The sequence below is a fragment of the Dermacentor albipictus genome, chromosome 2 (assembly GCF_038994185.2).
Source record: "Dermacentor albipictus isolate Rhodes 1998 colony chromosome 2, USDA_Dalb.pri_finalv2, whole genome shotgun sequence".
NCBI lineage: Eukaryota > Metazoa > Arthropoda > Arachnida > Ixodida > Ixodidae > Dermacentor > Dermacentor albipictus.
The window spans coordinates 147,970,635-147,983,479 of NC_091822.1; the positions used below are offsets into that span (position 1 = coordinate 147,970,635).

Sequence of the window (12,845 nt, forward strand, 5' to 3'; positions counted from 1 at the left end):
GAGCGGGAGTCACTCCGTGGAGCAGAAAAAGATGCTCCGCCAAAATCGGCGGAGTGGACCGGAACTCTGCGTGACGTATTTCCTTTACCACGTTTGTCTGCTGGGAGGCGTCACCGGTCACGACTCGCGAGGAAGCAAAAGCTGCTGCACGCTTGGCGAGATATCCATTCCGCACTTTAAAAAAAACAACAGGTGAACGGCGCTGAAGAGACAAGTGACCGGTGCGGCGGTGCTGGGAGCAAACAGCGCAAGGAAATGACAACAAGCAAGGTATCCTGGGTAACTCGGTGATAGAACTTCCGCTTCCGCATTGCTCCGGTGGCGCAGGTTGTGTTCCACTCGCGGATCTGGAGGCGTTGCTCTGCGCCAGAGTCGAGTGCTCGCTCGCGGAATGCGTCGGCTGCTCCGACTCCGCCATTGGAATTCAGCTTAACTCTCTACAAAACTCTCGTCGGGTCAAAACTCGAATATGGCGCATATATTTGGGATCCCCACTCGATTCTACCTTGTTCCCTTGAATCAATTCAAAATCGATGTACCCGTTTTACTCTGCGCAACTGCGTCCGCAACGGAAGCGGGTCAGCCATCAAGCATCCTCTCGAACTGCCTGACTTATAGCAATTAGACGGAAAGGGGCTCGACTGTGCCTCTTTTCTGATAGAACTGTTAATTCCATATTCCAAAGCTAAAGCGTGAACTTGTCGCTGCCGCTTCAAACATTTCCTTACTCCCGCGTTGGTCGCAGTCTGACGGTCCACGTGCCCAGCTGCCGCACACACCGGTGCGCGAATTGCTTTGTACCGAAGATTTCCTCTGACTGTAACCACCTCCCCGCCTCCATCACCACCAATACCGACGAGCCTTCGTTCAAGACCGCCATTTCTACATTGTTATTCCTGTGCTACCCACTCCTCTCCGTAACGCCCTAGCGGCCCTGAGAGTGTTTAAATAACTAAATGACTAACTAACAAAGTAAATAAATTTGATTGATTCAGTTATTTATTTTCATCTTTTTTGCAGGCCTCTACGCTGACCGCGCGCCATGGCAGTTTCTCCTCGTATAGGCGCATGCCACGGGCAGAAGAAGAAGCAGCAGCTGACGAAGAGGATGGATTCTTCGATGCGGTCCGCGACAGAGAGCGAAAAGAAAACCTCTGGCCGCTCCAAGTGCAGGGCCAAGTCCAAGTCCAAGAAAAAGTACTCGCGGCGATCCTCAAAGCGGGCCCGCAAACGCAGTACAATCTCTCTAGGCGTCGCCGAGGTGGAGGATGCGGTCCCGTCGCTGTCCGTGGATTCCCGTCGGCCTAGTACGTCCACGCTGGCCGAGGCGTCGACGAAGTCCTCGACTGGACGGCACAAGCGCCCTCGAGCCGCGAGCGAACGGACGTCGATCGCTGGGAGTATGGGTGTCGCTGAGGACCAAAGCGTCATCGCTAACTCAGGTATTTATACTGCTCCATTATAGTGACCGGCACGGGGCACGCCTGTAGTCATTCGAGCGGCGATGAAGCCAGTCGCTGGTGGTTCAGGCTATACTCGTACGATGCGCGCGGGCGGGCGCCAACTGCGTTATGGCCTATTTATTTATTTATTTATTCCAGCATCCGCCTATTTGTTTATTTGCTTGTCTTACTTTCTTTACGAACTCCACCCCCACCTCCCCAAAGAAGAAAAGAGAAAGCAAGAGAGCACGCGTTATAAGCAAAAACCGTAGGGCTCCCAAGTAAATTTGCCCAACTGGTATTCCTCAAAAGTGCATGCTAAACTCGAAACACGAGAGTTCTTGCGTATCGACCTCGATATTCACGTGCGCTCAATTAAAAGTGCTTTACAACGCGCCCTCCCTAGAAAGCCTTTTAGGTGGCACCACAGTGTCACGGTGTCGCAACTTCGTGCATTGAAGACGCCAAAGAACGCGACCGAATGTATTGCGCAGTTTGCATTTAAAGAAACACGTCAGACCAACATAAGAAAAAGAAACGATGCAAGAAAAGACTTGTTGAGTGAGTTGTCGCTTTGATGCCATTGTAGAACGGTCACGATACTTATACACGTGCGCAAGCGACGGAGACACAGACACAAACAAACGCCAATTTGGTGGACGCCCATTTATTCGCGTCTGTGTGTCCGTTGTTGCGCGTAATTTTCGCGCCCGTTCTATCAATATGTAAGATATGGATAGATAAGCTATACATACTTAAGACCGCGCAAAAGGTTTTCGTCACCGGTTTACCTCTTTTGCTTTTTTCTCCTATTCATCTAAGTTAATATCAACGCGCAACCAGTTTCACAGCTCCGTATGCTTATGGACGCAATCTGATGGGACAAACGGTGGTCACGCCGAAGGTGTATAGTGATGTAGCACGACCTCCAAGATCTCCGTCACGTCTGACGCGCTCCACGTGATCACGATGCAAGAGGAAACTGGTTGCCGCATGACGCGCCTCTACGCGGTCGCACGCACCGGCGCGCCATGAATTTCGGAGGCCACGCGCAGGCTTCGTGGTGGCGGCGCTAGATGGCGCTGAGTGTTCTTAGGGAATAGAGTAAGTCTTGCACGGAAGCGCGAAAGAGGAGTCCCGCTGCCGAACACGCTTCATACGTAACTCGTTTCGGCGATGGGAATGTTGTGTCGCTATATCGCTTAATTGCTAAACGCATAACTGTCAACATTAATACGTGAGATGGGTTCTGCCACGTTTTCTTTTTCAGAGATGCCCCGATCAGCGCTGACGTTTCTGCCGGAAGCCTCGGAGTCGATGGCGGCGCTCGCATCGCCTGAGCCAGCGGTGCCCGCTTCGCACCAGATACCCGAAGAGGACCTGGTTTTGCGGGTGCCACTGGCCACCCTGCCACCTCCGGCGATGATGCCAACGCGTCCTTTCACACAGAGGAATGAGGCAACCAAGGGCGCGGTGGCAAAGCACGAGTCCGTGATGAAGACAGGCATGACCACGGGACACGACAGTTTTACCCCTCTCAGCGGGATCGTCCCGTGGCGGAAAGACGTCCAACCAGACCTCGTCGATGTGCGTGTTTTTTTTTTTTCCTTTTCGCATGCGCGCGTCAAACTCGTGCTAAAAAGAGATCGCGGAGGTAGCGAACGATTTCCGAAACATAACCTACGAATTAAACATTTCCGAAATGTATCTGGGATATATTTCTGTCTACAGCATGAATAGTTCTCGAACGGACGAACTTATTTGTATTGCTCCCCAAAATATTTTTATATCAACTGTTTCTTTTTTTCAAGTTGATTTAAGCACGTTCAGGTGCATCTCGTGACTTAATGGTGCTTTGGTTTTGTGGATCTACTTAACTGTAGGTCATGCCAATAACGTACTATCTGCCCTTTAAGCACAAGGAAATGTAAACACCAGAGCGTCAGTTGAGGCGAGAATAGCCTCTAATATTTGTTAAGGGAACAGCATTTTTATAGAATGCAAAATGGCGGGAGGAGGAAATTCTCTAGCGATGCGTTAACCTCGAAGAACGGTATTACCGGCATCTGCAAGCAGCGTTAATAAAATTTAGATGAAAATAATACAGTTATCTGTTTGCGCGACACTATAGAGCAGGACGACTACATGTTCTTCTCAATCGTTGAATTCGTGCGACTCAATCAAGCGCCAATTGGGCTACAGCTCCCTTCCATATTTATTGGTGCTGGAACGAGTCTGGCTACTGCATTTGGTTAATAGGAGCGTAAGATAAAGAAATGCATTCAAAGCCCCTAATGTGGTTCGGGTTCACATGCTAGGAAAAAAAAAACACATTTAAAGCAATGTGATACGGACCATATTGTTCAATAACTATAGGTCCGTATCCGAGGTATCGCGACATCTTGAGGGAGGTAAAACGCAAATTAAACACGGGCAGTGGAAAAAACGAGCTCATGCATGAGCGCTATTCCAACTAAATTTATCACGCGAGAAAACCCGTATATAAACTCGAATACAGCACTCCGTATGTCCTAGTTCTTTTTGCTGTCCGTATTTTATTTGAGCTTTAGCTGCTTTAAGAGGTTATTCGTGGAAAACTATTCCGTAACATTATAATTGAAATTATCGAACTATACTATATGAACAGCCACCAGAACGGCATGGATTGGCAAGTAGACTTTCGTACACTAGTCCAAGGACATCATATTCGTTTGCACAGTGGCCTGCAAACGAAAATTAAATTTTTTTTGCGAGGAAATTGCGGTTCTGCGTGCGTGCGTGTGTGCGTGCACGAATTTGTTGAAGTCCGTGTGTCTATGATGACGGCTAGCTGTCCAAGATCTTCTTAGGGGTGAATAAATAAATAAATAAACAAATAAATAAATGAGAGTTTCAGTGTAGCTCAAGTGGCAACACGCTATACACAAAGAAATAGCAGGGTCAAACTGCGCGTGCGTCCTCCAGACGGTGCCTTAGGTTTGCGCATTGCATGCCTCCACTGTTTTCTGCTTACTTCCACGGCTCGCTAAGACGGTTTAGCGCGGAAAACATGGCGGCGCCTTCGATGTGAGAGTCACCCGCTTCATATCAATTCATCGCCCTGCGCTGTTTGGTTCATTCGTTCCCAACAGATTCTTGAATTTGTTTTAGATTGATGACATGATACCTGGATAACAAAGTATTAGTGACAACAGGCCGCTGTTTCCTAAATCCCTTCTTGATTTTTCGGGACTTTGGGCTTAACAGGAGTGGTTGTGCTACGTACATGGCCTCCGAGATTTGACAGCGCGAGCGGCAAGACGCGTGCGCCACCCCATCTCAGAGGCCATAGATTACGAATGCTTGTTTGTTTTTAGTACAGATGGGACCACAAGCGAAATCGTAATTCGCGGAAAAGTGAAGCGCCACCGTGGTGACTGCTGTGCTCACAATATGGATACATCAGTGTATTAGTTTGACATTTTATGTCCATTAAGTTTACTTCTACTATGTGAACGTTTACATCTACATAGCATCGCAGCTGTTTGCTTTTCTGTTATCGTTCCGTTCGGTTTTACTAAAATACTAGTTTGTGCGGTGCTCCGAAACGTACGAGAGCAATATCGTTTCCTCGCTGGCTAACGCTAAAGCAAGCATTTTACGCTATGCTAGAACTCTCCATTCTTATCCTCCGTTGGCGACTCCACTCAGATTTCGAGCCCTCGGCTCTGTTTCCCAGAAGCCGAGCCACTAGTACGTTTGAATAATAATATATGAATGTTAGAAAATGATTTCACAAGTCGAACACTGCGCGTGTTCGTTTCAAATAATGAATTTGACTGTGCGGCAATTCGTTCTACATAAACTGCGAAACGCAATTCGAAGACTGGTACACATGCCGATCCGCTTATATTGCGATCCGCCCCGTGTGCAAGGAAATTATTTGGAAAGTTGGGCACATGCTCTGTTCATTTTAAATATTTGATCAAAGGCCGCGATATTTCGTCCGACAAATCGTGTCACGCGATTCGAGCACTGCAACAGATACTGACCGTCGCATTTTGGGCAATGCCGGCCTCCTCAGCCACTCCGCGTGGAACAGGCCAGTTTCGATCCTCTTGACTATATTGACACCCTATACGTCCAAACACTTCTGTGACACGTGCTTTTCGGTGGATGCTCGAATGATTTAGATGTCGTGGCTCAGGAAGTGTCATGATTATCGTCGGAGAAACCGAGAGGCAGCGCTACAAGGAAACAGCGCGGAGGTTCGAGTCGACAACCTAATGCCTTTTTTATCGCAGAGGGACAGATCACTGTTTCCGAACTCGTTCAGGCAGGGCTTTTGAATGACGCAGGAAAAATGTATACTCCGAGGAGAAAGTAATCGCAAATACCAATTTTTCTTCCCCCCCCATTTCTCTATAGGTTCGAAATTGCTGACGTTGGATTCTTTTACGGACTCAATTCTTTCTCCCACGTTTTCTTATCCTCTACTAATAAGAGATAATTACGTAGTATTAAAAACAAAATTAAACTAGGCATCTGTTTTCTTCCTTACTCAAGGTAGGCTGTCTTAAGGCTAGGTAACTTAAAGAGCTTATAAACATTGATGCAATCATGCATCAAGTAGGAACTGTAGTAGCGCTCTCCTAGTCATCTTGAAAACACCTGCTGAAGTGAGAATGCCGGTCAACTCTGGGGACAAGAGACCGATGAAGGGCTCCAGAATAGCTTGTGGGCCTTGGCAAGTCCACGGTAGGTTTCAGACATCGGCGTCCTGAGCTAGCGCGATTATCTTGTTCCAGTACCGTACAGTCGGGGCACGTCCTTCGTTAGAGACATCTATTCTGAGCCTCTTTTGTGAAATACTAAAACCAAATCAGCAAAGGACTGCGAAATACGTGCCGACACACGTCCGTGACGTCAGTGGCTGCGCGGATGGTGAACTAGAGAAACTTCAAAATCTTGCTCAACGGCTGCGCCTATAGGCAAAGCAGTGAACGAGTATGCTCGTTCACTTTATACTTGAAGGAACCGAAAGCTGCAATGTGAATTCAAAAGTGGGGTCTCGACAGACTTTTTCGTTTCATTTAGGGCACTTTTCGTGTCACATATACGTTGCTTTCTGTAGACCCGTCACTGTGGCTTAGCGATTATGGTGTCGCGCTGCTAAGCACGACGTCGCGGGATCAAATCCCGGCCACGGCGACCGCATGTCGATGGGGGGCGAAATGCAAAAACGCTCGTGTCCGCGTGCATTGGGGGCACGTTACAAATCCTTTGTTGGTCAAAGTTAATACGGAGACCCCCACTATGGCGTGCCTCATAATCGAATCGTAGTTTTGGCACGTAAAACTGCGAAAAGCAATTCATGTTCTATAGCATTAAAATAAGCTTTTCCACTGGTTTAATGTAACTTGCTTGCTGTAGTCGAGTTGAAGCGCGAAATTGACACAGCTGACAGAGAACCAGACCTATGGACACGTGCGACCCTGTCCCGTGTTGACTCCGTGCTTAAAACTCTACTCATGCAATACCACCTAGCCTTCTCCCAAGCAATTACTTGCTGGTTCAGAAGTGTAATACTGCAAGACTACATATTTATCTTCCGTGGTGATTCTGGCTTAGGTATTTTGGAAAAGGTCTTCGTGTTAGCTACAAATTTGGCATAGGGAATAAAGTCGCCGTGGCCGAGTACTGGCACGCCCTTCTGAGAGAAACAAAAAAACATCTGAGTTGCATTTCAGCGTTTTTGTGATGTTCGCCGTTTGTCCTTACCCCGAAAATCTTAGACGGAACACTCAGTGCTCTTTATTTCGCTGCGCTAAAGAAGGCAGCCTTCTTTACAAATTATTGGCCCAAGTAGAGAGAATGCCAACTTCTTGAACACGGTGCACTCGTTCAACGACAGCAACGTGATTATTCAATATAGTTTCATACATTTTCATAACATTCTCTAGTTTACGAGGATTGCCCGACCTGCTGCCTACATCTTTAGGCAATGGTGGTGGGAGGCGGTTCAGATACCTTAAGTTCTTGGAGCATATTTAGGGTGTTGTAACATTGTGAATATATGTAGTAATTTCTCTTGGTTAGGATTTCTTTCTTTTGATCTGTTCTCGGCAAGTGCAGGGGGTCGTTCGTTATAGTTATTCCACCCTGCATTCTTGTAGCAACTAAATGCGTACACCGTACTCGCAGGTCACCGAAACTGGCCCGTCAATGCCTGAGTGGTTCATCACGGCTCTCATCGCACTCATCGCCTGCACCATCGCGTTCGCCCTCTTGCTGAGCAGAATGTTCCTACCAGACGTGAGAAGCGGCCCGTGCAAGACGCACGAGTGCCTCGAGTACGGGCGCCGACTTGCCTCCTCGCTGAACGCATCGGTCAATCCCTGCCACAGCTTCACCAACTTCGTCTGCGACGGCTGGCGGCGAGAGAGCGCGCTCTCGGTGCAGGACGACCTCGTGTGGGAGACCCTGGACCGTATCGGGCGCCTGGTGCACCGTATCAAGGTCCCCAGCAGTGGTCAGAATGACTTGCAGAGGGCGGCCGCCGCCTACAAGAGCTGCTACGACGTCGCCCAGGGCAAGAGAGACGAACTCCCCGCCGTGAGGCAAGCCCTGGCCGAAGCCGGCATCACGTGGCCACGCCGTCCCACCAAAGTCGACGTCCTTCGCGTGGCCCTGTACGCAAGCGTCAAGCTCGGCTGGGACGTCTTCCTGCGCGTATTTCCCATGCAGGTCGATGGTCGCGATGTAGTGGTCGTCAGTCGCGGCGGGTCCTTCGTGCAGCTAAACCATCAGTTCACGATGCAGAGGACATTAGTCGAGAAGGAAGACTTCTTTTACGCGCTCAAAAATAGTTTTGAAAACGGCGACGCGGGCGACGAAGCGACATTCAGGGAGTTGACTCACATTGAGAAGATAGCCATGGGCGAGCTGTCGCAGGTGTACAACATCATGACAGCGCCAGTAGACCTGCCGCCTGGCACATTCAGCAGGTGGGGGTCGCAGACTCTCGCCGAGAGCAGCTGGCGCCGCGTCCTCGCAGAACTCGACTTCAATGTGACTGGCGACTTGGTCTTCCGCGTACTGATGCTAAAGTACGTGAAAGCATTCATCGAGCTGTGGCACATTCTCGGTGACACGAACCTGTACTGGCTAGTCTCCTGGGGCACAGTGCAGGTGGCAGCGCTGTACGCGAACCAAGACCTTATCCTAGCGTTTTACGGTGGAACGAACGTTCAAGCTTTGGTTCGTCAAGGTGCCTTCTGTTTGAGCAGAGCCTACCGGTTCTCGAGACACGCCCTCTCCTACGAATACAGCGACAAGGCTTTAAACCTGCACACGCTCAGTGCTGCCGGCCGGTTCGCTCTCCGGGTTCGCGAAGCCGTGCACCAGCTGCTATCCACGTGGATTTATTACGACGAGAGCATCGCTGTAGTGACTGATTGGCGCTCGCTGGACCTGTCGTTCAGCGCGTTCCGCAGCCAAATCGAAGTCAGCGCGAGCTATAGCGCCAACCATTCACTCGCGCCTCAGTCTCTGGATTTGGGCGACTCGTTTGTTGCGAACTGGCGCAAGTCAGTCCTGGTGCCCGACTGGAGTGAGTGGGACGAGGCCGTCGTAAGCGCCATCGCGTCGCTCGAGTTTGCCGCGTTGCGGCCGGGAGAGGACTTTCAAGTGATGGTCTACTCCCTGACCTTCCTGCACTTCAACCTCGACCTGGTTCCCGCGCTTAACTATGGAGGCCTGGGTTTAGGAGTTGCCCAGGCGCTGGGCATGCTATTTATCTACGCCTACCAGCAGGACGTCACCAGGCGCAAGCACATCAGTGCCCTGTTGGACTGCGTTACGGCCGGAAGCTTCTTGCACGGCCGGAACGCCATGGCTGCCTTGGCTGAGATTATCACTAGCAAAGCACTGATTAACGCCTACATGAGCGGTGCGCAGCAGGACGGCGACCGACTTATGGGACTTGAATTATATGAAAACAGGCAGCTCTTGTTTATCGCTGCCTGCTATATGAAGTGCGAGGTCACGCCAAAGGCAAGCGTGCTCGGACTGTGTGACTCGAGCTTCCAATTCATGCCAGAGTTTGCTGAGGCTTTCGGCTGTTCTCCAGGAACACCCTTGAACCCATGGAGACAGTGCAGACTGTCGAGTTCATAGGTGAATGCACTGTAGTACTGCCACTAATCTTCAAGGCATCCATGCTTTGGCCGATATATCTACATTCATTTTCATTTTCTTTTTGAACTCTCGTCCGCCCTTATCGCACAATGTTTGATCTTTACATCGCTGCATGCAATGTCTCGGTAAATGCGTTTTAAATATTCGTACATTTATTTTATTTTTTCCGCATACGGATGCTAAAATACGTGAAAGCATTCGTCGAGCTTTGGCGCATTGTTAGTGCCACGAACCTGTACCGGCTGTAATCTCCTGGTGTACAGTGCAGGTGGCAGCGCTTTACGCGTACCAAGCCCTTATCTCAGCGTATTTTTAACACCCCCATTTTGCATCACAGTCTTACTGTCTGCCTGTGACTTGATTTCATGTGGGAGCTGGGCATTCAAGTTCGTTTGAACGATACCGCGCACAGCATACATCTTTCGAGTAAAACCATGTTGTGGGGCTTTTAAGCTGTTTTTGTAATTGCGTTTAGTTCTTTTGCTTCTTACGGTCTTTTTCTTTCTCTTTTCTCTCTGTTTTTCTCGCGCGCGTGCGTATTAAACGCATTTCATGGATATCAGTACTGAAAGCTCTGGGGGACATCCTCTGGGAAACATCCGATTATTCCTACGATTTCCCTCCTCGCTCCTTTTCTCACATACCCGCTTTGTTACTAAACGCGTTAAAGCCCTGTGTCGCGTGTCGCCTCCCGCGTCCAGCATCGGACGTCGTTTCGGCAAAACATTTTCGAACCAGCCGTACCCAGGCTCTCCATGTGGCGCAAGGAAGCTGCTGAACTGAAATTCTCAAGCTAGAACAGCTGTGGCGCCATCTGCTAACTAGAAATCAAATCAGTCTTACGGCTTGGTGCCGTGCCTATACTCTTAGCAGGGGTGAAAACAAATAGCCTATCTCAACAATTACGACGAAACATACCTAATGATTTGACCTCAGCTTGAGATGAGACTTAGCAATTACAGATTTTACCGGTGGTTTTTTTCTGACAGGGCGGAGAGCCAGTGACAAGCGCGAATTCGGATCCAAGCTGGTAGTAGGCACTGTATGAGCGCTGCCATGTTCTTATAGTTGATCACGGTTATAGCGACCGTGATCGGTTACCGGCGTTACTGTCACAGGAATTCACGGTGCATGACGTACATGTGCAATCGCCCTAACATGTCACGTATCGCCGTTATTTTGATCACTAAGTGATAAAAAATAAGGCTTTTTAGTGTACACCCAATAATCAGCCAGTTATGTCCAGAACTACATACCGCTGCGCAAGATACCGCTGTATGCGCCTTGTCAATTATTTCCCATTCAACAGCACCTTCCTGATTTTATTTTAGCCGGTTATTCAACCCTATTCAATGCTATTCCCATAGATAATAGGAAATTTATGCTATAAAATATTTTGGAATAATCCATCCATTTCTTGGCCAATCCCCCATCGTGGGTAGGAGCCACACGTGCCACAGGCTACAACAACAACAACAACAACCTTTGGCAGTGCTGACAGTGCAATGGAGATAGGAGCGGTGAAGCGAAGTTCTGCATCGTGATACTAATGAGCCCCGACACGGAGCGCTTCGTTAGTCGTAGCGCAGCGGACGCTCCATATATGCCTGCTGCTGGCACTTGGTGCACAGGGTTTCCCTTTCTTGTCGTATTAGCCTGTGGCGCCTCGTCACCTATGGAGTGCAGTTTCAACATGCATCAGCAGTGCTTACACGTCGCTCACTGCTTGCTTGCGATGGCGCCAACTAAGAATCTTAAACTGCTGCGCTAAGAGGCGCAGAAAGGCAACGGCGTCGACAAGCGAACTTGGCTTTGGTGCAGCGAGAGACACGCGAGCGTGAAACAGAACGCCTTCGCGCGTTCCCGGCGCAAGCTGAGAACTCTGCCGCTGGCATTCCTGAAGCTGAGCGCGTCGCAACTCAGTGCTGCCCAAGACACCATGGAGCCGGACAAAAATGGTCATACTGTCACCAAAGCGACTCGGCAGCTGGACAGCGCGCTCGCCAACCACTCGTGAACACAGTCGCCGGCCCGCAAATCGTGCGCCTATACTATACAGCCATGTCCGATATTTCCTCTGTCCCACCATCAATCATATCATACTTTTTTTTGGTGGGGGAGGCGCTCTTGGCCACTTAGTGGTTCATGCGCCGCAAAACATTATGCATTATTATCATCGTTATAACATATGGGAACACGTTTCAAATGCTTTTCAGCCTATATTACTTGTTTGAATCTAATGCAAAACGTTGAAAAAGAAAAAAGACTACACAATTTCAGCATAAAAGTGTGACCTTGAGTTTCGGTTTCACAAACGCTGGGTGGGGGACCAACTTTCCCTGTGTTTCTTCAGAGAAAGCGTAAGGACATAATTATTGCTGAAAAATGATCTCCCACAACTAATTAAGACGCTAACAATGTTCCTTCATTTCTTAACGTAGCGTTTTGACCTTAGCGCAATATCTTGATTCTGCCCCCGCTGACACGTGGAAGAAAAAATGGCTGTGGCTTAGCTAAGGTTAAGCCCAGGATGCGAAGCATACTAACCTTTATTTTAGTTGTTGAACCACTGTTTAGCCTTGTGAACTGCTGTTGCTTGGCTATATTTGGTTCGGCTAGACGAAGAAACAACTCATGCAGGCCACCACCAGTATGCGACGCGACCCTGCTGCATGCTTCGCCGCCGCCAGTGCACGTGACACCCAAGACCAACGCCAAGACACGCCGCGTCACGTGGACTTTTCATCGTTCGTCGAACTTTCCTCCTCTCTAGCGGGGGGAGCCCTCTGTAGCGGCAGCAGCATCGGCGTCGCACGAGGGGTGACGTAGACGCTCGCGTCTACACGAGGCACGAGCGGCTGGCGCGTCCGGCACGGGCTAGCGTTCCGAAGGAGCCTCCGCTTTTGCAGCTGTTACGACGTCATGTGGTAGCTACGCGACCGTGCGCGGCGCAGCAAGGAAGAGCGTGGTTGTGCGGCTAGTATGCTTCGCATAAAGGAAGGCCAGGCGAAGAGAGCTCGTGGAAGTCGTTGCTCGAGCGTTCAAGAATTTGGCCTCAAGGATCCCACCGTGAAGAGGGCCAGCCGAGAGAGGCACCAGAGGTGAGCGACTTTCCTGCCAAACGTCCGCCAGTGGGACGCACAGTGTGAAGCTTCTAGCTAGCGATGTGCTTAAACGACCGAAATTTCTGATCCAGCGGCACTACGCGCTCAAGCTTTTTTTGCC

General features: G+C 49.6%; 2 protein-coding genes across 12 annotated transcripts in view; both read left to right on the plus strand.

Moving 5' to 3' along the window:
• LOC135899875 (uncharacterized) overlaps positions 1-9,765 on the plus strand; it is a 57,523-nt gene extending 47,758 nt beyond the window's left edge. For 7 of the 8 annotated variants that reach the window (XM_070534077.1, XM_070534078.1, XM_070534079.1 and 4 more), the window contains 3 exons: positions 1,021-1,442; positions 2,713-3,029; positions 7,626-9,765. In XM_070534077.1, coding sequence (XP_070390178.1) covers positions 1,043-1,442; positions 2,713-3,029; positions 7,626-9,599 — 2,691 coding nt within the window. In that variant the 5' untranslated portion in view covers positions 1,021-1,042 and the 3' untranslated portion in view covers positions 9,600-9,765. The remainder of the gene's footprint in view (positions 1-1,020; positions 1,443-2,712; positions 3,030-7,625) is intronic. The other variant, XM_070534085.1, reaches the window with a different exon arrangement.
• Positions 9,766-12,499: 2,734 nt separating this feature from the next.
• The window catches only part of LOC135899795 (endothelin-converting enzyme 2-like), a 46,785-nt gene continuing 46,439 nt past the window's right edge, over positions 12,500-12,845 (plus strand). For all 4 annotated transcript variants that reach the window (XM_070534086.1, XM_070534087.1, XM_070534088.1 and 1 more), the window contains exon 1: positions 12,500-12,721. The gene's annotated coding sequence lies outside the window, so the exon portion shown is untranslated. The remainder of the gene's footprint in view (positions 12,722-12,845) is intronic.